Raw genomic sequence first — 27,400 nt, forward strand, 5'->3', positions numbered from 1 at the left:
CAATTACCTTTTTTCCCCTGATTTGTAGGAGCTTTTTTTCTATAATGGATGTCAATTATTTGCCATTATTATGCAAGTATTTTTCTGCCAGGTGCCACTTGTCTTTAAGTTCATTTAGAATACCCTTATCATACAGAGATGTTAAAGTTTTAAATATTCAACCCTATTACTTCTTTTTGACTTCTTGATTTTGTGCCTTACTGAAAGAACCTTCTCTACCTCAAGATTATTTAAAAAATACTTCTATATTTTCTTTTTTTATTTATTAAGTGTTACTCTTTTCATCTCCTTAATCTATCAGGAATGTATTCAGCTTGTAGAATTAAAGAAAGACTAAGTAGTTGAAGCCAGGGTGGGTGGTAAGGGCTGGGGCTGGTGACTGAGACCGAGCCAGCAGGTGAGAGATACGGATTTCAATCAGGAGAGCAATGGAAACCACGAAAGGGTTTAAGAGGATCCTACGATCAGTTTTTACTATCAGCTCTGAAAGGACCACAGAGATACCTCAGACAAAATAAAATAACCTTCACAAAAAGACTAGAATGTTGAACAATATTCATTATCGGGAAATAATCGTAAATGGAGGTGAGAGGACACATGACCTCCTTCTCCCGTCTCTTCTCTTCTCCCCAGTTAAGTGTTTCAACAGACCTAGACATTATTTGCTATTCGAGGAACCCAGCGAAGGAGAGTACCTGAAAGTTCTGAAACAGACAAGCCATGGGGTTACTGTTAGCCGCACAAGGAATAGTGGGCTGTCCTTGAAATGCCTGCAGGTTCTGGTACCCCTGAAGAAGTTGCTGTTGCTGCTGCTGATTTGGAGGAAACATCTGATTGTTGTTTAACAGCGACTGCAGGTGAGTCAGTTGATGGTTATTCAAAGTATTGTTTATTGAGGACATGTCACCTATAGTTTGAAAGACATAAAATGTAAGTCAGTGTGACTTGTTGGAGATCCTATGCCTATCTTTGCACCTGAGGATTCCTGCAACAAAAACTGAAAACTAGACCTGACGTGGTCATTCTTTTCTCTTTTTCTCCTCAAGGTCTTCCTAAGTGGTAAATAAAGAGGAGTTTTATTACTTAATTTTATCTTTCATAATCAGTTTTTTTATTTTATATCCTGGAGACACTGCTTAGTCTTTGCTCTATCCATTAGCCAATCCCTATATGTTGAGCTTCAGTGTTACATAATTCCTTGAAATTATTTTTTCTAGAGCACTTGAAACTAAAGGTTGAAATTAGTCCTAAAATGTTTTAGTAATCATAAGTCTTTGAGCAAATTATTAAAATGAATGGGTCTGAATAGGCCTTATTTACAAAATTTAGTTCTCAAGCCACAGTCATCAATAAATACCACCAAATAAAATCAGATTTGGCCTAGAAATACATATTTTGTTTTTAAGTAAAAGGTTGGTCACCTAAAATTAAAATTGTAACGAAAGCTAACAATACAAAAGAATTCACTGTAATCATTAAAATAAATGTTATACAGACGGGATTAGTGAATGACTACGTTTATATTCAGAACTCACGTTTAACTTGTTTGGAAATTACACTGAAATGCTCTTGAAGACAATGTCATTGAAATTGTCTTGTAACTTGAAATATGTAAATCTGTAATGCTTTTTAAATTATTTAACTGTTGATTTCAATGCCAAATCGAGCTTATAAACTATAGCAACTAGTAAACCATAAAGTTAGTAAACTGTATTATAAAGGTGTCCATAAACTCAAGAAATATATTATTATTAATTTTTATGTACTGAAGATGCCCTTGTGGCAATATCATGTATATTTGCCTGTTTCCAGACTTTATGGACACCATCTCTGTACTTAATATCATAGTTGCCTGCATGAGTCAGTTGGACATACTTGACATTATTTTCTAACCTTTTGGTGATAGAATACTCTACATGAAGGATTTTGCTTGCAAGCCACAAAGTTCTAAAGAATTACACTCTCTGAGGCAATCTATTGCCTCAATCTATTGCCTCTCTCAATCGCAGCTATTGAGACTGTCTGTTTCCTTGAACTTGGGCAGAGTTTATCTTTGAATGTTTTTATGCCTTGTTTCTTATTTTGCTGGATAAGCATTTCGTTTTATTTATTTAGGGATCACCTGGACAAAACACTTCCTCAAGCTGTTTCCATCCACAGTGCAGCTGCTCATACCAACCCTGTGATGCCACACCAACTAAAATTCAAATAAAAGTTATTTTTAAGATGGACCTGTGCTTTATTTTTTGAAAAATAAGACTCTACTTGGCTTAAGAGAATGATAGGTAGGTTAGGTTTAAGTGGCATCAGAATTAGAAGATCAGAGAAAGCAGATTAAGGTGATATTTAGTACTGCTAGAGTAGGGGAAAAGGAAAAAAGTCATTTTTGTGTTTGTATAACTATGGATGTGTGGGGGTGTTATTATATTTAGTTCCTTAAGCAAGCTGTGACATACCAAAAACATTTTTAAAAAATAGTGTGACAAAATGGAGTTTTTAAAGGAGGAGAAAATAGAATTAGAAAAACGTTTCTTTTGTAAACATTTGTGAAACAGTTTAACTTACCAAGCAGACCCGTCCCCAGTAGAGGGTTAAGTAGCTGTGGCACCACAGAGTTACTGTTGAGTTTAGCGGGACCAGGTGTACTCCCAGCATTATTAGATACATTCAGCAATGTTTCTGCCATTGACACCACTGCTGTCCCACCAAGTGTTGAGACAGTCAGTGCTGCCACTGCTGATGATGTAGTGGTTGTGGTAGTGGTTGCCTGGGAGGAAGTTGCTATGGAAACCTCTGGATGATTAGCGGTGTTGGCCGATGCTGAGTTCAGGACACCTCCCAACAGCTGGGGATTCAAGGCCATCAATCCTGAGGCCCCAGTGACAGCTGGGAGGAACAGGGGGTTAAAAGTAGTGTCACTGCCTGCAAGGCTTGGTAAAGGGTTCCCCAGGGGGCTGGCTAAAAGGGTCTCAGCTCGGCTGCTCTCGGACTGATTGCTTGGCAAACGGTCTGGTGGGGCTGTCATCTGTGTTAATGAGGGTAAAGGGGTATTTTGCTGTTGCAAGAGATCTGAGATGGTCAGATTGAAAGATGGCAGGGGAAGCATGGCAGCTGCTTGGGCTTGGTTCTGAAGCAGGGCCGCTAAGAGCTGAAAGTGAACGGGCTGCAATACCTGCCCATCCATGTCACCAGAGAGGAAAGCTAAAGCAGCGTTTACATTCGGGTTGAGAAAACCTAAAGGGTGGAGGTTGATCTCAGACTTGCCTTCTCCTGCTGAAGGCTGGAGGATATTTAATAGATTCTGGCTTAGGAGATGCTGTTGATTCACTGGCAAAGAGATAGGTAGAGGACTGAGGAGGCTGGGGTTCAAGGGGTGTGGAAGATGGTTGTTTGAAGTGCTGTTGGATGGAAAATGAAGTGCGTGCTCCTGGCCAACATAAGGAAAGTCACTCCCAATAGGCAGCTGACTCTGCAGTGGGTTTCCAGCTGCGGTGGTAACTATGACACCATCTTGAAGAACAGATGTTGTCTTGGTGATGGCAGGGTGGTTGGTGCCGGCTATGGCTATGGAGGACGACGATCCTGAACCGCCTGGAATGAAGAAGGAAAAAAACCAAACCACTTATTAATTGTGGGTGTTAAGGAAGATGACCCCATAAAAATACATTAAGATACATTTCAATTAACTCCTGACGTGTCATCTTTGAGGATTTACACCAGGTTAATTATAATCAGAGATGAGTCGGAATCTGTTAATAAAACTTAAGTCTAACATTATACTTCCTAATCAGCTTGGAAAATACGTATATTGAAGAAGTTTAGAAATATTAAAAAAATACAAAGAAATAACTGTTTCTAACTAACAAATAGCTTGTTCTTCACAAGCTGGACAAAGTGAGGATAGGGGAATCTGTGTTGTAGTTCATTCAATTGGCTAGATAAAGGTAACAAGGCTTTATTTTTCAAAATATATTTTTTATTTAAGAAAATGTTTTTGGTCTTGATTTATAATATTACCACTTGCTTTTAGTGAAAAAAAAATAACTGGAATATGCATGAGAGTACAAAACAGAAAATAAAAAATACCTATGGAGATAACTATTACTATGTTAGTGCGTAGTTCCTCAAGCTTTTCCCACCTGTATGTTTATACACATGCAGACTTATATACACATATTACACATTTTAACAAAAATGGAATCATGTTGTTTTGTAACTTTTTTCCTTTATCAATATGTTTTGAATATCTTTCCACGTTAACTTGTGTTAACTTCAGAGCCATTTTAACTATTATCATGTATCAATATACCAAAATTTAATCAATCCACAGTTGTGGATATTTGATTGTTTAAAATCAAATTACAATTACTATTGTAAGCAACACTACGATAAACATTCTTATTAACTCATCTTCGCCAATATGCTCAATTATTTTCTAAGGATAAATTCTTAAAAATGGAATTCCAGAGATAAAAGGGTTTTATATATTTTTAGAGCTTTGGATACATATTGTCAAACTGCCCTAGAGTGAAGCTGATCAATGCACATTCCATTTACATTTTTATAAACAGTGTATAGCAGTGCTCATTTCTCACCAACACTGTATTTTATCATTATTTCTTAATCTTCATCACTCTGATAGCATAAAGATACTCTGTACTTAGGATTCCTTAAATCAGACCAAATGCTACAATCCAAATAGCATTCTTAATCTTGAAAGTCTTACGCTAGAGATGAAAACTCAAGGAACTTAACATTTAAAAACATAAACTTTCAGTTGCTTAGGATTATGATCATTTTAGCTGTTCTCAATCCAAGCTGCACAATAGAATTACTACCTGGAGAACTTGAAACAAACAAAAACCATGCCTGGGCCCTATCCCAGACCAGCTGAAAACTCATCTCCTGGGGTACAGCCTGAGCAGTAGTATTCTTTGAAATCACCCCTGGTGATCCTTATGCACAAGGGATGGAGTGGGAGAATCACGTTCTGTTGAAAAGGAACCTACAATCATTTTTTCTAATAAAAGGTCTTTCCCTAAAGAGATGCATTATGTAATATATGCATTCAGCAAATACTGTTACAGGCTTATGCATTTAATTTTATATTAAACACATATATGATATAATGAACAGCATCAGTGTTATTGAAACTCTAAAGTAATTCAAACACTGTACTGCTGTGCTAAGCCCTAAGAAACTTTATATTTGACCATGTTATCATTGAGGCCTGTCCAAATACAAATATACAGAAATGTTTCCAGAGTCGTAGTAGTACCACAAATATAATTTTATATTCCTCTTGTTGTCTTCTAACAGAATAACACCAGAATTTTTCCGTTTTGATACACAGACATTTGTATTAATCTTTTTAACCTCGTATCATATGGATTGATCATACTTATTGAACCATTCTGATAAAGTTTGGCATTTATATTTTCACGTTTTCATCGTTATATATAACACAGGGATGAATATCTTCCTGCATATGATACTTTGCTACCTTTGAATTTTTCCTCAGGAAAAACTGGTATGATTGGCATGATTGCTGTGAGAATCAAAGATAGGTAAGTGAAAGGCTTGTAATGTGTAAAAGTCTATACAAATAAAAGAGCTATCATTGTCAGCACTATTATTTACATTAGTAGTTGTAGTTAGTAGTGGTGATGTAGTAATAGCAGTAAGTAGTATGTATATGCAACACACCTTCTAGAATATCTCTATATTGTACGACTTTGCAATTTTTCCCAGCTGTCATGTCTGTTTTTTAAGTTCTCAGTGTTTCATTTAAAGAATGAGATTAAAAAAAAAACCCTCTGTTTAAAAATATATAAATATTTATAAAATATTATCATGAAACAATGACTATGTTCACAGAGTAGAGTAAGAACACTTCGAAAGCTGAAGTAGGCATATGGTGTTACAATTCTTTAAATGTTAATTCACATTTGTAATAAAACAATCAACACCTTGAACATTTCATTGCTTCTGAAAGTTTGCTGCTATTTCCATAAATAGGCACTATGCTTTATTTGCATTTGGAAACCATCTTTTTAAACAAGCTAATAACAACTCTTATTTACTGGTAATCGCTGTCTGTGGTCTTTTTTCCTATCTGTTAACCAACAGTGACATATTTAAATGTATAGATCACCATTCCTCTAACCACAGTCAGAGCACAAATTTTCCCAAAATACTCTAGCAAGGCTTCATAGAGGTAGGGTTTCCTTAGAGGTCTCTGTTATTAATATTTTTGTCTTTTTTTGTAAGAGAGAAGCATCCATATTTAGGATGCAAGAAAGTAGACATTTGGGGACATTATTCTAAAAGCCCTCCATCTAAATATTCGTGAGGAATGACAATAAAGAAATATGGTTACTCTGTGTGTATTTTTGTATTACAAACAAGAAGATGGTGAACACCACAAGCTTCTTAAGGGTAATATGTAAATCAAGGCCTGTTTTTTATTTTCTCTAATTTTCAGCAACAAACATGAATGCTCTGCTGAACAAAAGGATAGAAATGGTGATACAAAACAACAACAACAAAAACAGCACGCTGCCCTTTTCTTGCAGGAAATCAGAGTTTAGGAAAAGTGATAAACGCACAAATCTCCCTGTCTTTCTTTTTCCTCTCTCAAATACACACCTTTTGAGAGCTTATATGAATCAGGAAATTTTAAAGCTCTGTTCATATAGCTAGTGTAACTATAATGCAATATGCTAAGAGATTTAACAGGTATATAACCGGAGGTGTTAAAGTAAACTAAACAAGTGGTAACATTTGATCCGGGATTTGAGAGTAGAAAAGGAGATAGAAAGGGCTTCCAAGTAGAAATAAGGTCATTAGGAAAAAAGACAAGGCGATAATAAAGTGCATGGAGGTTTTTATCCTGAAAACAAAGAAATGTGACTGAAAATATTGTAGGCTGCCTTTCCACACACCCCTACCTTCCCACCATGGTTAAACCTGCTGCCTTAAACAAGCAGCACAAAAATTTAAAATCATCTTCTAAACCATTAAAGGCAAGGATCACTTCTTATTTCCAAGACCTAACATGGTCTCTAACATTCAGTTGGCATTCCAAAAATGTTGGTTGAATGAATCTACTAAGATCGTAAAACCTGCATTCAAGTCCTAGAAATCAGAGCTTTTGGTGCTGTGTGTGTAGCATCTATGTATGGGAAGTAAGGAAGAGCACACCACCCATTTGTGGAGAAAGTGAAAACTGATTCTCCAGCATTGGTCCAAAGCCAGGAGATAAGGGACAGGAAAGGAGATGCTTAGAGGAGGACAAGTTACTTTAGACTCTCGTGTGTTCCAGAGAGTTAAAATCCCCTTACACAGGAAAAGGTCCATCTCCAAGTACTCTGAGTTCTTCAAGTCACTCAGTAATGCTTGGGGTCATCCAAAGAGGACCTTGAATTTTTATATCTGAAGCAAACTGGAGCTTGCTTATTTCTGAACCACTTAATCTTGAATAGGCACTCTCTGGCAAAACTACTTCATAGTTCTGCACAAAAACCATATGGTCTCTTGAAGCTTGTGGGGAAAAATGTTTTCTTAAAGCTGAATCTTTTTTTTTTTCCAGCCAAGATGTTTTGTGCTTAAACTAATGAAAGGGACAGTTGCTAAGTTTTTTTTTCTTTTTAAGCAAACTATTCACTAAACATTTAGTAGTTAAACAACTAAAAGGCAGCTGGAGCCTGGAACAAGTTAGTAAGCTGGAGAAGTCCTTTAATTGGAAAAAAAGAGATTATTTTACACCAGCCAGCAGCAACATGAACTGGCATAATTTCTCTTTCTCATTGTCTCTGTTGCTTTTAATGAAATCAGAGATAAGACTCGAAAGCCATCCAAATAAACTTTCGGTGTGAGATCACGTGCCTAGACACCCAATCAGAGATTGAGATAAACCAGGACAATCAGGAAACGACAGTGGTAGCTTGCCCAGTGGGGTAGATTCCTGGATATAAAGAGTACTCTTTGTCCACACATGTAATTTATGATGTGTGTGAGTGTATATGTGTCCGTACATACCAAAATAGTACCAGTAAATTTTTTTTTTAGGATTTTTTAAAGGATATTTTCCTACGATTACTAGTTTCATTCTTAAGATTTTCTTCTGCCTCATTTTAAAAAAATTTGTTTTCTAAGACAAAGGTAATATCTACCCCTTTAGATTTATTTCTCTTCTTTGTCACTGATATTCTTTAAGAAAAGTCATTGTTTATATTATGCTAAACTCTTCTATGGTTGGTTCTTAAGTGTTAATATTGTTGTACACATCTTTGTATGTGCACAGAGATGACAAATGGACAAATAAGGTGTTTTAAAAATGTCATTATACCAGTTTGATCTATAATTTCCAATTTAGAATAAATACTACTTTATGTTAGAAAACTTTCTCTAAGTGAAAATACCCAAATTCTAAGTTAATATGCCCAAATACTGATTTTTATCCATAAAAAATTCAAGAACTAAGAAACGAGTCATATAAAAGATACACCTTCACCATTTGACCTTTATCATTTGCTTTGACAGTTGTACTTTAAATGCAAACAAGGTCAATGGTAATCCTTAATAAAAACGAATGCCTGTAGAAGCAAGAGAAAACATCATGCCCTAGTAAGTCTAATAAATATAATTCACTTTTCAATCCCATGGAAATAGTAAAATTTTCTCTATATTTAAAGGATTGATTTTAAAAAAATAAAAAGATAACTTGTATGAGAAGTCTAGATCTTCCAACAAGACATTATTTTAATGGCATGGTATATGTATTTACAAAAACACATCAATTTCTATCCTCATGCTTTGGATCCTGATGTAAATTCCTAGCATTCCCTTACCAGAAGTAGGCAGGAAGACCTAGGGACTAGTGGCTATTTGTTCCCTAAAAGGAAGGAGGGAGGGACCCCAAACCAAAGCACTCAGAGAAGGGGGAGAGGGGGAGGAGACTGAATGCAGCATCTAAGGAAATGTTCTCTACCCTTAACAGGACGAAGCTGCTGGGAAGGTGGAAAACCAGTGGAAGAGATGCAGCTTGAATACTGGAATATGTTTGAATCATCATCAATATCAGTCTTGTGGTGGTAATGGAGTCAGACAAAAAAAAAAAAAGAGAGCGATGTGAATTTTTTTTTTTTTTTTTTTTTGCTACTGATCATGTCTGTTTCCTCTCTTAACACATAGAATCACTCTGAAAACTGTTACTTGCAAAAATGCTTGAGATTTTCCATTGTTTACTCAAGTAACAAAGTTTTGGGTTTTCTTACAAATACTTTCTATCACATTTTAAAAAATATTGTAAGGAAACAAATATTGAGAAATTAGGTTAAATCCCCTTGCTTGGTGGGATTTCTGCTCTTTGAATATGGGGGTAGAGTCAGTTAAAATGCTTCAATATTCCATTCAGAACTTCTATCTCCTTATTTTGTTTAATGAGCAGAGCAAACTGAGTTTCTGAGTTATAAATACAGTTAAATTTGTATTCTTCCATTATATACTACTTTATCTATAGTGCTAAAATAGTGCTTAGCACATACTAGGTGCTCAATAAATATTTGCTGAGTTAATTACCTCAGGAATATTCTAAGACAGTTTAGGCCTATCTGGGGCTGCAAAACCAATTTAGTATGCCCCATTATATTTTGATAAATGAAATCAAAAAATAAAAATACATTGTATAACTAGGGTATTATTTTGTGCAAAATGTTATATATGGGTGCTGGGTCATGTTCCATTAGTGGGTGATAAAATCATTTCAGTGGGTCATGACTGTCTTAAAGAAAAAGAATAAGATAGGGTAAGACAGAATGGGATCAAAAAGCTCAGAGTATATCACATATGATAAGAGTTTTTTTAAAGAGACTTTTGTTATACATTAAAAACATATCTCTAGTGGATTATAATGCAACTTAATTTCTCACTGTAGGAAGAAGTACCAAAAGGTTGAAAAACACTGCCTTAAAACCAGGCCTCTGAGTTGCTCAACTTTGTGGGGAATGGTCTATGGAGTTGTGCTCCAGGAAGCATGTTTATTAGGCTCTCTAGTGTGAGAGGTATTCCTGTGGAGTTGCAGCACAAGAGTCCTGCTCTAGGGTCTCTATGATAAATATGCTCCCTTATACCTGTACCCATGGGTCTTGGACAGATAACTCTGAAATTTCCTGGAGCAGCTCTCCCCCAGGAGTATCTCAGCAACTCCTTCAGACTTCTGTGTTTAGTTCCATTTTTAATCTGTAAGAAGGTGAGTTGTTACTTTGAATTTTCAAGAAGTATAGTTCTTACAAAATAATTTTTACTCTACTCTTTGCTTGACTGGCATTAATGTTGTTTTGATATGAGTTCCTATAAAGGAAGAACTCTATGATTTATCTAGTACTATATGCATGTGGAAATTAAATCTCTTTTGATGATGCCATAGAAATATTTTTAAGCATAATTTTAATGAGTCAAATTCTTGTAGAGTTAACATTTACTGCCTAGAATTTGGGTACTTTTAAAGCTGCGTCAATGTTTTCAGACCACTTGATTTTAGTAAATAGTAGCTTAGGCATGTCCTAGAGAACTCAAGGATTTCTAGTGACTTCATAAGTGAGTTCAGTGTATTGCAATGGAATAAAATTCTCCCAATTTGCACACTGGGACAATTTATTTTTTGAAAGGTACAAAATAGATCATTGAATCAGCAAACATATCACACCACTCTGAGTTCTGTTTTCACCTTTGATTATACAGACTCAATGTCTAAAGTCAAACATATTTTAACTCCTTCTTTTGTACACAAGGAAACATTAAACCTGGAATATGTAAACAAAACAAGTGGTGTTACCCTGATAATCGGAGACCTTCTTAAACAGCAAGACATTGTTGTTAAAATATCTTACAGCAAAGAAGAAATGGCTCATTTTGCGAAAACTTAACTGAAAGAACAGACATAGATTTTTATCACACAATCAAGAATTTAATAGAGTTTTGGTATTTGGTTAAAAAACAGAGCAGAAGGCAACTTTGAACCTAGAAGCCTTGTGCATCAGATGAGGGATAAAATCTAAGCATTTAAAAATTTTGGGTGGAAATACTTTTAATAGCAACTATTATTAATTCAGTCACAACCTTAAAGGAGCCTTTGCCCTTCTTCCCTCTACATTAGTCTCTGTAAGACTAGAAAATTATTTCTACACAAACTTCCTGTATCCTGAGACGGCTAACTTATATAGTACAATCCATTCTTGAGCATTTTTATCCCACAATCTTTTTGCACCTGTAACTTCAAATGTAGGGCATGACAATGTCCCTTTATTTATTTATTTTTTTACTGGCATGTTCTGAGAATAAATAAACACATAGAACAAAAAACCAAGCTCATTACTTTGCAGTCTTTTACCCAAGGTGTTCTTTTGTGGTCTCTATTTCATTTTCTTATACCTACCATATCAATGGCTGTACTGAGTTTCAATCAAATGTATTTTGTGCTGAAAGAAAAACTCTTTCTTTTCCAGAGTTTTTAAAAAATATGTATAAATATCCATGAACATACATTTACTCATAGGTTTATTTATATTCTTGTTAGTCCATGTATCTCTAAGAGTTAAGGCAAATCAAGGTTTGAATTATTTTCTCTTCTGGTACAAACTCATACTCTGCCTCTTCAGAGGATTCTATTCGCATGTGTTTAGAAGAGTTGATTAAATATTTTTTTATTAGAAAAAATAAGAGAATATAGCAGGGCTTTTAAAGTGAAAAAGTTGTATTTCATGATTATCACAATGGAGAAGGTAAGGTTCAGTTATTAAATTGGTGAGCAGAGTAGTCTAAATCTTTTTTCTTCTTTGAAAATTGTAAAAAACCCCAGGCCACATGGACACTGACAAGACTAGGTCCTCTGCAGAGGCCGAGGTTCCTGGCATGTGTGGTTTTGTTCTCTGGCCAGCAGGCAGGCGGCACGGGCCTGATAAAATTTGCCAAGCAAGGGTACTTGCTCTTGGATTCCTCCCTAAACCAAACACCAACAGGACACGTGCTGGAACCACTTAAATGCTGAAACTTGGCTCTCTTCATAAAGGGAAAGTTGCTTTAAACGTACACTACTGTTGGATTTCAGAACATACCTGCATTCAGCAGTTTGAATGTTTGGACTGAGAATCAGGAACTTTGGGGTTTGGTTGCCAGATCCACCAGAGCTTTGCTTTACAACTTGAGGAATGTCAGCAAGTATCCTACTGGTCATTTTCTAAATCTGTTACATGGAAATATTAAACTTTACTTGTAATTTGATATCCAAAAAGTTAATAGAAACCTGTAAACGTTACAAGCAAAGTGCTCAGAGAGCTTTCATGGGAAGGCAATTTCAAAACACCAAATAGAATTAATAGTCTTGTATAGTCTTATATTTTGGAAATATTTTCTAAGCATTTTATATCTTTTATCTGATTTTTTTTTTACTACCTCTGCCTCCCATTCCCACATTTGAGATGTAATACATTTTAGAATTCACATATAGGCCTAAAAAAAATCAGTATTTGGGTTGTTTACAATAGAAAAAAATTTTAAAAGAAGTGTCTGAAAATAAATTACCAATCAAATTAAGTGTTCTCAGAGCAAGTGATTTCTTCTCTTAATCAAGGTCTTACTGTAACATTTTTGAGCTGCTTAGGAGAGTGGAAAAGGCACTGGATTGAGCAGGTCACTTGAGTTCTGTCCAGGCTCCGTTACCATAGAGAAGAGTAGGACCATGTTCCTGTGGGGCTCTTCCCCCCCTGCACTGTGTGATCATGCTCGGAAGGGCAGAACTCATATCTACATAGTTGCCTCCTTCAAAGATCTACTGACACGTCACTCACTAGGAAAAACATTCTTATCTGATTAAGTGAGGTGATACAAATTCATTAAAATAAAGGTCACCAAATGTGATTCACAAACGAGGGGCAGTTCTCTTGATAAGTTTGGACATTTCATCTGTGTTGACATAAATATCCTAATCATTATATACTATGATATCAGAGTCCAGAGAGAAGGCAAAAATAACTGACTTTTGTCTAAAAGTGCATCAAAAGTTTACAAATGTGGCTTTTAACACTCACTGATGTGCTTTAATTCATGACCTGTTGGGCATTTTTAAAGATTTTGCAAGTGAAAATAGCATTTTTGACTACTAAATGTTTTAGATGAAGAACTTGTACAGCTGGGGAGAAAATGGATTTTAGGATCAGATGAACCTGAGTTCAAATCTTAATTCAGTTATGCATAATCTCGGACAGTTATTTAAGTTCTCTGATGCTCAGTTACTCATCTCTAAAATGGGGGCAATAATACCTTATATTTTGGGAAACTACACAAATTAGAAGTAATATAGGTAAATCATCTGGCACATAATAAGTACTCGATAGCTACAAGCAACATTTTAAGAGTAAAATGCATTTTTCTTCTGATGTCTTACTGGTATGCTAGGAATACCTAGCTGAACTTACAGGGATAGCTGTGATTGTCATCTGCTGGTTCACTCTGCATGCCTAGCCTTGGTACTTATTTGATGGATGAATAAATGTCAGTGTAAATAAATATTTAGGCTGAGCAATTATAATGACAGTACATTCAGTTGGCACAGTTTACTGTGTATCAAAAAGAAACATGGCATTAGAGACTTCAATATTCAACTCATCAAAAGAGATACATTAATTAGTAAATCTACCCATTTTCACAACCAGCTGCACATCAGATCTATGTACATTAATTAGTATTTAATTTTATTAGGTTTAATATTTTAAAAATTCTTACTGACCTAGATTTTCATCAAGTATATGCTTTCTGTTAGCTTACACATGATTGGTCACATCCATATCATTACTAGACATTTATTCTTGTCCCATTTAGCTATTTCTATGCTAACACTTTTCTCATATTAATAAATTTTTCAACCTGTGTGTTTGCCACTCCCAGCACTGTCAATCCAGATCTGACGCTTTACAGAGGTTCATGGAACAAGAAAATACATGTCCAAGACTATATAAAATAAGTCTATAAACTTAACATTCAGAAGAAACAAAAATATAAATAAGTGTTGGTCTTTTCCATTATGGATGAACTGCAATACATCATTAATAAAATATATACACTTTGCAATATGAACTCAGACCTGAAACAAAGTAAGTTGAGGTAAGGGGTATCAATTATGTAAAGATATATAATACAAGGAGACTAACAATGTCTCATCCAAATGACTGAAGGCATGCTTAATAAATACGGTATATCTTAAAATAGTTACGGATTTTATGTGGCTTTAATCTGCTAAAAGCATAAGATTAAATTTTCACTCGTGTAGAATTATTCAAAAAGGAATATGAGTCATTGAAAAGTTGGAAGCCCCTTTGGAAGAAGGATCCTGTTAAACACATACAAAATAGGTTCATGAGATTCTTTAGGTTAAGAATATCAAGAAGGCACTAATCATTTCGATTATCTTCTCCATCGTATATTCTTTTTCACAAAAGAGGGTCAATGAGTAGTTCTTCATTAAACACTGACATCCAGACATAGAACATAACACAAGTTGTGGAGGAGGGCAGGTAGTGACACCAGGAAGGAATACACTGGATTTTACTATCAGCAACACAGACATGTTGGTTCTAATGCTTTTGCAGCACGATGGTATATTACAGTCTACACATATCTACACAGTAGCTTATTAGTAAAAGCCTAGCAGTTTTCTCATCTCCAGTAGCAATCTGGTCTGCAGAGCCCACTGTTTTCGTATCTGAGTAATACTGTCTCTACAATTACCTTTTGTTTCCTCCCTGTCATTTCCTACAAACCTCTCAAATCATTAGTGCTGGGTTCTGGGTATTTTCACGGTCAGATTATCTGATGTCTCAATGAATTTACCTTTTTAGTGCTTCTTTCCTGATTTTTCTAACAATTTCTGATGACTCTATTGCACAAAACACAGTTCTTTCTAATGTGTCTACTTTTAAATAAATTTGTCTCCTTCATTATAGTGGACGAAGAGATATAATTAAATTTGGGTTCAAAACCTTAATGTCAATGGTAAAAATAATGGTTAACTTCTACAAGAAAATTGTAAAACAATTTCAAGATCAAAAATTCTGGAAATCAGGTTTTCAAGCCTTTTTTTATTAGAAAACTTAAATTATTACCTTTTTTTAAAAGGGAGGAGCCAATATCCATTTTTGAATTTTCTCAAACAAATAATAATAAAGGATAGCAAACTAGGTTAAGAGAACACATTAGAAGGCAGCTTTCTACTTCATACAACTTCTAGTTACCTTTTCCTATCCATTCACCTATTTCTGGTCAGCAGCAAGAACAAAAAAAAATCCATTTATTTTTTCTTTTTTGGGTTTTCCAAGATGAGCGTCATTTACCTGAATACAAACAAAAGCTAGGGGAAACGGCTTTTATGTTGGCATAGACCAAGTAAGTACATGTCTCACGAACCGGGAAACCCTGCCTTCTATGGCTTCTTTTGCAGTTTAGAGTCCAATGGTTATATAACCAACTGAAAGTCAAACAAAATTCAAAATGACACAGATTGACAACAAATAACGGAAACACACGGAATCCCCTTGGTTGTTCTTTTTTTCTAATAGACAAATCCCTAGCATTCTGTAAATAAAGTTATAAATACTAAAGAAATGATGACAATTTCACAACGGGGAAAGGATCATTTCTTATCATAATAAATATTTTGGTACAAATTTTAAAAAAACGTAGAAAAGTTTAGTACCTTGGGGTACTTTTCTCTAGTAAAACCATACCTGCTTCAGAACTTGTTTGATTATAGCTGCTAACAATGCTGTTTGGTATCACTGGAGTGGAGGACGTTGAGATTCTTGACTGAGGTGGATTGGGATGTAATGAGTTTCCTAAAGCCACGCCCGACTGACTGAGCATCCCACAGTTCCCGCTAGCCTGAATCTGATTTATTAAACCTGCAAGATGGTGGTTTGGGACTGGGCTGTTACTGTGGACAAAGTTAGTGTTTGCACTGTGGCAGTGCACGGCTTCCCCTCTCAAAGGTATGTTCTGTGTCAGTGAGTTCTGAAGAGCACTGGAGTTCATACTGGGCTCTGTAAAATGCAGCTGGTTAGCAGAGCAAGGCAAAGCAGTATTTGAGCCCCCACAACCCGGGGTACTATTGCTACTCAAGTGAGAGCTTTGACAACTCATAGACTGTAGTAACTGAGACATTGAACTGATGGGAAAGGAACCCTGACCCTGCTTTCTCAGCAAGTCGGGTCCAGGCTTAGGAACTGCAGAACTATCCATTTGAGACTGTCTGAGCAAACTCAACACTGTGGTAGGTGGCTGTTTTCTTTTCCGCAATGAGTCTTTTTGCTGAGACATCAGCTTATCTCTTAGTGCTGCTCGGCCACTTTGCCCTTCCCCTGTCGGGAGAAGCATGTTGGCAGTAGGAGGGAACATGGTGTTTAAAGTGCTATGTCCTTCAGTGTTGCTACTGCCAGCGACAGCTCCAGAATTGCTACTGCTGCTGCAGTTGTTACCAGCAAGTTTGTTTTGATTTGCTAGCTGTGCTTTGGCTGCTGCTGAGAGTAAACTACTTGCTGGAAAGGAGGCAGCATTGTGCTGGTTCAAGATCTGATTTAAAGGCATTCCCAGCAAACCAGGCTGACTCTTTACAGAACCACTTCCGGCAGATGCAGTAGGAAAACCTGCACTGCTTGGGGTACTTAGTACATTACTCATTCCAGCAATTAATGGGTTAGGGATATCCTTGTACTGATGATGTCCATCGGACTTGGTAGAAGGGCTTGATGGCATTGATGGCCTTGGGGACCCTATCGTTGACCTTGGTGACCTGGGTGGAACCTTAATACCACTACAAGTGGCCTGGGGTCCTAGAGGTGGCATCATGAAATTTCCGTGATCTGATGATGTGGAAGATGAGCGTGATCTTTGGGGCGATGCCTCAATCCTTCCAATTCCAGTCCCCATCATGTGCACTGGGGATGTCACTGGAGAAGGGGACAGGGAGGTTGAAGCTGAATGCTGAACTCTTTGTATGTGACTCCCATGATTCATATGACCAGGTTTTATGGTTGGCAAAGGGAGATTACTTGGCAAAGGAACAACAGCAGGAGGCATGCTTACATTCATCACAGGTACCTGAGAGTGGACATTTGAATGGAAACTAGTTGGATTAATGATAACAGGGTTCTGATTCACCGGTTTACTAGGAATAGGGTCAAGAATGCCAAGTGGATCTTTCTCGGATGTTAATGGCTTTTTCTGAAGAGCACAAGAAGGTGGAGGAGGGGGAGGTGGGCCTTGGGGTGGTTTGTGGTGGAACATTGCTCGTGGTATTTCCATATTAGTTGAAAAATTACACATTGGTTTTTTCATTACTGGACTCTTTGTAGTCAAGGTTGGGGAAAGAGGTATATTAGTCCTTCCAGCCATTGCACAGGATGACTGTACAGGAGAACCATGTAGCATTACTGAAGGTGGAGAAAGAGGAGTCCTATTCAAATGAATAGGACTAGAATTGGGAGCTCCATGAAAACCAGGATTACTTCTTGTGAAAACATCTGGGCTTCCGAGTGGGTCAGTCCTTGGAGAGATTGAGCCATCTCCATATATCTGGGAACTTGACGATGCTGGGCTGGGCAGGCCTCCATGGCTACCACGGAATGGAGATTTCTGTCCGTGTTCACTGCTGCCCAATCTCTGCCGGGGGTAGACAGGGTGGAGTTCTTGCTGCTGGCTTCCAGGCAATTCTTGTACATATAGCCTTCCCATGGCATTTGATGACCCAATCATTAACTTGAAAGGATTCTTACATTCAGGCATTACAGAATTTGTAATTCCTTCATGTGACTTATTTCTTACGGATCTTGGAGTTGCTGCCCGTGAAGGTACTACTGGAGTTGCATCTGATGTGAAAGACAAACAAAAATTCTGTTAGTACTCTCAATTCTTTTGTGTTGGCATGGGGGGGAGGGAAGGAAAGGAAGAACTGAGGAAGGGAAGGCATCTGGAAATAGAAGTTTGCAAAAAGAAGCTGTGACTCTATGCAATTAAAAAAAAAGTTCTGTACTCTACAGTAAACTTTGAAGGAAAAAATACACATTATTCTCCCTCAGTTGAACAAAGGTTCTCAGTAACTGCTCATTATGCTTGTTTACTTCTTATGGGTTGAGGAAGGATGGGGAGCTGAATCAGTATATACTCACATTAGCCATTCTAACAGTATTTATAATATGAAAAATCAAGATTGACAGCTTCTACGGAAATGGTGATGTTACTATCTTGTCAGATTTGAATTTTTTAAGAACAAGGGTTACAATAGCAAATTATAATCTATATGGCATATTTTCTTATAAATGCAATTTATATGCAATTATAATGCATTGCTATTTTTTAAAAATTTAAATTCAATAAGCCAACATACAGCACATCATTGGTTTTTGGTGTAATGTTTGATGATTTATTAGTTGTGTATTGCATTGCTATATTCTCCAGAAAATTTGTTACCCTATAAATGTTTCTGTTACCTTACTGAAACTTCCTCAGGACAGGAACGAAAACTCTTCCTTATCTCAACATTCTCACTAGGAGAGCAAAAGAGCCTTAACTTTAGTGAATTAAGTGAATGGGATTTTGATTCTTTTAAAATGGGAGTGATAACAATAGTAAGTGCTGTGATGTCACAATCATGCTTAGCTTCATGAAGTCTGTAACAGTGTAACATTGCAATCTCTTTGCCCTTGATCAGCCATTATTGTAAAAACAGCCTTGGTCAACCAACTTAGGTAAAAGATTGTGACTCTTTTATTAGGATAGAATTCCTATGCAAAATTTACTCAGAAGGCTAAAATCTTCAGTACTGGGTTCCAATTGAGTATTCTCTTTTTACAGCAAGCATTGCTCCCTCCCTGGCTTTTTGGAATCCCTTCAGTTCTTTTGGAGATCAGACAGAATACAGGCAACAAAAGCAAGCTGGCTCATCATACAGAATTTTCATTCTATCATGTCAGAATTTTAGGTTTAAGTTAGGTTTAAGTCAGAATTTTAAGTTTAAGCCCCTGAGGATGTTTAACAATTTATAAAGTTGTGCCTTCTAAAACAGAGATGGCAAATAAAATCAGCTTCATATGCCAATTCCCATCAACTGGTGGTGGCTGCTTAGAGAGCTACGTTGAAAGGATGTCGCACCCTGGCTGGGCTCTGTGAGAAAATGCCAATGAGTCTGTTACAGGCACAGGTGAGGAAAGTGGTACCATTTATACTATATATTGCCCACTGGCAATATATTAGCAAGTATACTTGGGTTCACTTGCAATCAGAGGTATATTTACTTAAATGGATAATCGCACACTTAAGGTAAATATACTTCTCCTACCTGCTAGATAGTATACGGGTAAAATTATATCATAACAATTTCTAAGACGGTAGTTCTCAACCTGAGATATATAGAAGTCTAGGTAGGCTGCATTAAAGAAATAAAAGAACGAAGTGAACATATATTTTTCTTGGAAAAGTGGGCTTTCTGTTTCTGGTATGGTAGAGATTATTTGATAGAGTGGTTTCTGCACATAATATATGAAAAGTTGAGAACCAATGATACAAGAGAATTGCAGAAGATAAACCCAAATGAACTTATTTTCTTATTAAAGACAGAATTTTAATATTTGGGGCATTGCACCTAGCATCTAGTGAGAGCACAGAACACATAATCATTAGCATTATTACATGATGAACTGTGTCCTTATTAGTAACAAAACCATGGAGTTGTGTTTTTTTTTTTTTTTTGGTTATTTATATAATTATGTACAGTTCAATGCTTAAAAATACAGACACTGGCATTCTTATATTCAACAGAATTTAGAAAACAGCTGTGGTTTGGAAAGGATTTCTTCCATACATGGGGAAAAATTGTTACCATCTTTAAAATGACAGGAATACTGAATAAACAAACAAAAGTCATGCCGACATTGTGTTACATTTAGGAACTAAATTATTACAAGAGTTGGCAAATGTAAATGCTGGGCACTCATCACGTGCTTTCATGTATACTCAAGTAGACCTTTCAAAAGAATAGACAGAAACTAAATATACCCGCATGTATGTAAATAAAGAGGGATGAAAACTACAACCTGAGTCTCCTTAACTTTTATTTAAATCCCAACCCTATAATATAGTTTAATATTAGGAAATTAAAATAAATGCTATGTCTGAAGCTAGTAAAAGGGTAGCAATTAATCCAATAAAGCATATCATTTTAAAAGGGGATGGAGATATACCTCTTATACCTATACTGGTTAAAGATTTACCTGTAATTTCAATAATGAAACTTGTACGTATAGAGTACAACAAAGGACCTAGATCAAGATTCTGTTAGGCTCATTAAAAAAGTGACAAGGCAGACTTTGCAGAAAGAGGTAAGTAAAATTGATACAATGTGATATGAGAATGACAGCAGATACATGCAAGGTAATATGCAAAATGAAAACGTAGTTATATCAAGGTGGCAAGATAATGGTAAATTTCAAATAATTTATTACTATTAAATGTGTCTTTAAATTGTTGCAATATCTTTTAATTTAAAAAAATGTAGCTCATTAAAAGAAAAAGAAAAATTCCCTAAATTTTTTTTTCTTACATACCTTAGTGGAGCAATTTTTTCTGATCATTCCTGTTAAAGTTCAAAGGTTAGAGGGTTATTGAAGAGGAGCTCTCTGAGACAGATTTGTCTCTTCCTGCTCTCTTCACATGAGTTCTAAGTGTGACTCTTCAATTACCTGTATGATGTCACAACTGGTCCTTTTGTATCTAAAGCTGTTAGTGATTTGGCGCCAACTTACCTACGCAAATTTAATCTATTCACTCAAGTCAGGTTAGTGTCCACATCATTTCTTAGTTGTACTATACTCATACTGAATAAGAATTTTCTTATTTCCCTCATATGTCTAAATCTTACCATTTTCCAGGGCTGGTTCAAATCTGAGGTCTACCATAAAGCCTTCTCTGATCACTACAAGTTATACCCATTGTTCCTATTTTTTAGAACTCTGCAGAACAATATCACTTATTCTTCATAAACAAATGCTTTGGTGCTCAGCCATATTTTATCTTGAATTATTACTCAACCGTTAGTTGATCGTAATATTTTGAAGGGAGTTCACATCCTAGCTCATACAAAAAGAAGTTCCTGAGTCTCAAAGTATAGTTCCACAAATTACATATTAGTTATAAAGGGAAAAGTTACCTTAACAATGGAGAAATTGGATATACATAACTTTAACCAAGCACTTAAGCTTAATGTCATCAATATGGGATAAACTGACATTATGTGCCTCCTAATGAGGACATAACATCACCTATGCAGTATTCTATCAAACTGTGTTTAACCTGAGTGTAAAAAAAATATGAAGAAATAATCAGGCAAATCTAACTTGAAGAATATTTGTAAAACTGACCTGGACTCTTCAAAAATAGATTTTAAAAGATGGGGAAATTGGGCACCTGGGTGGCTCAGTTGGTTAAGCGACTGCCTTCGGCTCAGGTCATGATACTGGAGTCCCAGGATCGAGTCCCGCAGTCGGCTCCCTGCTCAGCAGGGAGTGTGCTTCTCCCTCTGACCCTCCCCCCTCTCATGTGCTCTCTCTCTCTCTCTCTCAAATAAATAAATAAAATTTTTAAAAAATAAAAATAAAAAAAATAAAAGATGGGGAAATTGGTGTAGGTTAAAGAAGTGTAACAATTTAGTGCAGTTGTACAATCTTTGATTGCCTCCTGGGTTTAAAAATCGAAGAAACTATTAGGACGACTGGAATAATTGGAAATTATTAGGACAACTATTTTTTAATTATATACACTGCATTTTAGATAATAAGTGTTAAATTTTTTGAATATGATAATTAGGTCATGGTTTATATAGGTGAACATCCATGTGTACTGAAATATTTAGGGATGAATTGTCATAATATTTGCAACTTTTGCCACAAAATGTTAATTGTCAAGTGAAGGGTACTTGGGTGCTCAGTGAACTGTTTATGTAATTTTTCTGCAGCTTTGAAATTAAAAAAAAATAAAAGCATGCATGCGTGTGTGTGGTTCTGTGTGTGGTGGAGGTATGAAAAGTTTCTGATAAGGTGATATCTCTTAGTAGGTGTTCAAGAAATAGCTATTAAGTGATTGAAAGAATAACACTGGGGGCACCTGTGTGGCTCAGTTGGTTAAGCATCTTCCTTCAGCTCAGGTCATGATCCCGGGACCCTGGGAATGAGCCTTAGTCCCTGCTCAGCGGGGAGTCTGCTTTTCCCTCTGTCCCCCTCATTGCTCTCTCTCTCTCTCTCTCTCAAATAAATACATAAAATCTTAAAAACAAACAAACAAACAAACAAAAAACAACTAACACTGCTAACTCTGGACAATATTGCTGGTTCTCTTTGAGGACTTGATACCACACATCTAAACCAGCTCGGAGAAAGGTTACATTTGTTTCCTAAAAACCAATGGTACTTTCGCATTTGTTAGTTCAGCTCTGTGTACTTGCATAGCATTTGTATGTGTTAATTGGTGTTTATTCTGCTCAGTTAACTCAGTGACTTAAATAGGAAATTTGGGGAGACAACTTCATAGGAATTTTTCAGATTAATTTACTATTTGTAAAAAAATGATAAAACATATATAACTTTAAAAAGCATTCTGCATATTTAAAAAGGGGACTCAGAAAATGTTTAGCAAAGTGATTTCCAGTGACTCCTCTAGGAGAGAAGTTGGGGAGGAAAATTTCTAAACCTTTCACCACATTACATACTTGTTCCTCCCCCGGGACTGGTGAGCACCAGAGAAGGATGTGGGGCTTCCATGCTTTTGTGAAGTGTAGCCACTGCAATGATTTTTCTTTTATGTATGCATAGCTTTGTGACATCTTCATCTGCTTTAACATCTTCTGCAGTTCTCTGTTTCACAGCAGCTCCAGGATCAAAATTAAACACCTGGAAAAAAAATTCTGTTTAGAATGTCTATAAAAACATTAAATTAAAAAAAAAATCTCCTTGTTATAAGAAAAGTTTTGCATAGATTAAGCAATAAATTTGAGCAAAACTGTCTCAAGTTTTTAAATTTAAGAAAATAACTTTATATATAGTATAATAAATATTTCTGCTGAACTCTTGGTTTTTAGTGACAAAGTAAATAATGAAAATAAGACAACCAAGATAAATATATGGAAAGGTATAATACCTGATAATGTTTCCAATTTTAGATACTTCCTGATGTTACAACAGTACAAAAACAGATGAAGTACAGTTAAAAACCCGTAAGAGCTGACATTTCTACATGCTAACTTTGTCTTTGGCTTTATATATTATTATATTAATATTACTTTTTCATGGATTTAAAAAGTCTATTACTCTATTTTTAAAAGATCTGATTACTTATTGTGTATACACTTACAGACCGTTTCAAATGCTTTTTGGGGGGTGAATGAGGTGACACAAATAGAAGGAAAAACTATTTATTAAACTTTAGTTTTAAGATTAGCACGTAATATTCAGAGAACAATGACCTGTTCCTATTCTATTCTAAAATATTTAATTATTTAAAATAACTGTATTTTTTACCTAGCAAAGGACTAAAACAGCTTTACTTTTGGCTCGGAGGGTTCAGCTTTGTGATTTTAGAAATATTTGTGGCAAATTTATCAACACCAGTGCAAAAAAATCATATTGCAGATTGAGCAGTTATAGTAGGGGAAAAATACTATTAAACAGTGAGCATGGGTGTAGCTCAAATAAAAGGGTGCTAAAAAGATTCTGATGAAATATTTAATATGAATATAGTTTGTCACCTTTGAACATGACTGGGACTTAACTATTTCCTGCAATTTTAAGCATTCCAGAACGCATGCAAAAGATATCTAATTAGATAAAGACTTTAAAATGCATATATGATTGGAGAAGTAATATAAAAATGAAATGCCAAATGAGAAAAGCAAATATATGAAACACCTAAAAAAATACAAAACTGCCAATAGATCTATTGTTAAATGGTTACCTTGGGAAGAATAAGAGGACATTCCAAGCCACACTTGCATGTTCCGTCAGTAAGCAGGTATGTTTTAACCTGCTCCAAGCAAGATAACAAAGACCCACTGGGACTGTAAAAATAGTTTAAAAAAACATCAGGAAATAATTGCGACTGTACATATTAAATGAAAAAAGGCATAATTCATAGTCTTACTGTCCTTCACAAGATGACATTTTCCCACTAAGGAAAAACATTTGCTTTGTCAATATTACGTTATCTACTAAATTATAGCCTTTAACACTATCGCTCTTTCTTTTAACCAAACTATTTCTCAGAAAAATAGAGATTTTCATAGAAAACTAAATAAAAGTATTTTGAAAACCAAGAGTGGACTAAGGGGATGAGAAAAATGTTATTCTTAAAAAAGTACAGAAGCAGGCAGGAAAGGACCAAGAAAACTACATGAAAGTAGTTATTATTTTAAACTAGAAGATCTACCTTTAAAGCTGTTTGAGGAAAGACTGAAATTTAGGAACATGTTGGAAGTCAAACCAGAAAGTCACTAAGTCTATAAAAGTTGGAGCTAACACATTCTTGCCTTTAGTCTTGGAGTCTAGAACCAAATTACCACACATCTAAACCAGCTCGGAGAAAGGTTACATTTGTTTCCTAAAAACCGATTTCTCTTTTTTTCCCAATCCATGGGAAAAAGCAGATTTCTCTTTTTTTCCCAATCCATGTGTTTCTTTGAAGATAAACAAGTGTGGCCCAACTCAAATTGTACTGAAGAACCATACCCTATTCGTAAGGAAAGAGGAGCCATGCAGAACTGACAAAGGATGGGGAACTCCTTAAGAAAATAGGGTTTTACATGGCAGAAAAGTGCCTTGCAGGTCTTCTGGTTGGTAATTGGGGTAGTTCTCTCAATGTTACTACTCTGTGGGTCAAAAAGTCGGTATAATACATGAATACTGATCAAGTTTAAGCTTACAGATTAGGTACTAATTCAGATGACAGGGTTAAGTCTTTGATTTTTATTTACAATGAGGGTTAGTTTAAAACGGGCTATCTGCACCTTAGGACTTTTACTATTAATATGTTGATTTTACAACTTAAATGCATATTATGCTTTGAAAATTATCATATATTTTTCATTCAAGAATATCTTTTATTTATGACTATTTACTGAAACCTTCACTTTAGCCTTCTGATTAAATTTATCCAGAAACTATACTCTCCATTTTGTATACAAAGCATGATTCTACTGGGGGCAGACTGCCTGTACAAAAACAGAGGTAATAGTTTTAGATCTATAAATAAACCAGCTTTAAAATGCAATTCATATTTATGGACAATCATATAAGTGACTTATGAATGTAGAAAGTCTCAATTAAAATCCTCAACATTGTTGACTCATTCTTTTGTTTAGACTAACAATTTTTTACAGATGATATGCAAAAAATAATTCCCATGTTACAGATTGAGTTCCACCCCAGTGGTAGGGGCAACCAGATGATTTTGAAGGTCTGGTAATTTTTATAAAACAAGATTACCAATCAGTTGTCATATGAAGAATTCATGAATTTTGTGAAAAGAAACTGCCTAGCATTTTATAGTTAAAGAAAGCATACGGACTGAATCCTAGAGGAGTTTAATTGTAAAATGAAACCTGAAGATAAGAATTCCTGAATTCTATTAGAGTACTCTACTCTAGATACTTTAAAAACATTTCCTCTCAATCAGTCAGTTGAGTTCTTCCCTTCAGTTGTAGCTCTTTAATTAACTTTTGGGAGTAATAATTAATATAAAAAATAGTTACAAGTCTTACGGCACAGATAAAGCTCAAAAGATTGGAAGCAGGTGGGAAATTTAATGTGCAGCCTCAATGCCACCCCCAGGCAGGAGCAGCTGGAGACTAACCTAAAAATTACAAGTAAACTGCACATTGAGAAGGGAGCTACAGAAGGAGGGCTAGCCTCCTATATATGTTTAAGTAGTAATTTTACCAGTTATATATACAAACAAATAAAAACCATGCTGACTTAGTTTATTTGATGGTGCTTAATCTTATCTAGCAAAGTTTGTTTCCAAAATAATTCTTAGTGTATAGATCTGGATTTGGAGAACTCACAGTAACAGATAATGAAGTCTGCTTACACTTGGAAAATCATAAATGAACAAGATGAATGACAGATTTTTAGCCTTAACTTGGTTTAACTTAGTTCTCAGCAATCTGAAAAGCTGATATATCTTTTATAGGGATGGAGATGAAGTAAAAAAATTAAATTATTAAGATTTTAGACTCATTTGCTCTAAGTTGAATATATATTTGCTCCTTACAGGCTAGACTAACCATAAATATAAACAGTAACACTGATATCTTGCTATATTATACTTAGAGCAAAGTATTTTTAGCAGTTTTTAAACAACATTGGCAATAGGAACACTTCAAAAAAGTTACGTGTCCTTGTCCATCTTATCTACTGTGAGATGAGCTCCATATTCCCTGCTTTCTTTTCTCTTCACTCCAATAATATAGAGCACATCTTTACTATTACAGAAATAAAATACTTATGTGCAAAACGATTTCAAAAGGTAATTAAGTTTCCCTCAAGAAACAACTTACACAAAGCAAACAGATCTGAGATAAAATCTGAACTGACTTTTGAGTTGTTAAGGTATGAAATCATTTGTATTTATACAATAGAAAAGATCTCATTTATATAAATACATCCTTGTACAAATAGAGAATTCCACTGAAGTGGGATACAAATAACCACACTGAAAGAAATAGCATTAATGTAATGTAATGTAACCATATTAATGATGCAATGTTATATCTTTTAAAATGTAATGATGTAATGTAATGTAATGATGCAATGTTATATCTTTTAAAAAGTCCTAAGTCTGTTTCTGATAGTATTTTTATTACATCACAAAGAAAGATTTATGTTATCATAACCTTTCATATACTCCCTGATAAGCTACAAAATAAGTAACTTAGGTGGCATTTGTTTAATAAGAAGACTAAAACTTGGTTAAGCATTCAAGATGAATAGTGTAGGAAAATCCTGAGCTCAACTCCTCCCATGGACATAATAAATCTACAACTACATATGGAATATTGCCCCTTAAAGACCTAAAACTAGATGAACAGAGAGCCTCCACAACAAGGGGCAGCACTGAGATGGGTGGAAGAGGCAGAGATACAGTCTCAATAAGGAAAAAACCACACCCGATGCATGAAGTTCCACAGTCAGGAAGAATCTCAAAGGTATGGAACTCTTCCCTAAAAAACAAGTGATTTAAGCTCCACATCAGGCAATCCAACCCTTAGATCTTGCACAGGAGGGACAAGCCCCCAAAATAGCTGGCTTTGAAA

At 35.5% G+C, this 27,400-nt stretch overlaps 1 protein-coding gene across 2 annotated transcripts in view; it reads right to left on the reverse strand.

Annotated features, from left to right (window-relative positions):
- Positions 1-27,400, reverse strand: part of MBD5 (methyl-CpG binding domain protein 5) — a 60,589-nt gene that overhangs the window by 27,192 nt on the left and 5,997 nt on the right. The window contains exons 2-6 of one of the 2 annotated variants that reach the window (XM_035008076.1): positions 24,046-24,148; positions 22,805-22,985; positions 15,780-17,915; positions 3,265-3,591; positions 696-907 (exon numbers count right to left, since the gene is read on the reverse strand). In XM_035008076.1, coding sequence (XP_034863967.1) covers positions 696-907; positions 3,265-3,591; positions 15,780-17,915; positions 22,805-22,985; positions 24,046-24,148 — 2,959 coding nt within the window. Of the gene's footprint in view, positions 1-695; positions 908-2,565; positions 3,592-15,779; positions 17,916-22,804; positions 22,986-24,045; positions 24,149-27,400 lie in introns of both variants that reach the window. The other variant, XM_035008075.1, reaches the window with a different exon arrangement.

Source organism: Mirounga leonina, unplaced genomic scaffold (assembly GCF_011800145.1).
Source record: "Mirounga leonina isolate KUSES-001 unplaced genomic scaffold, KU_Mleo_1.0 Mir_151, whole genome shotgun sequence".
Lineage (NCBI taxonomy): Eukaryota > Metazoa > Chordata > Mammalia > Carnivora > Phocidae > Mirounga > Mirounga leonina.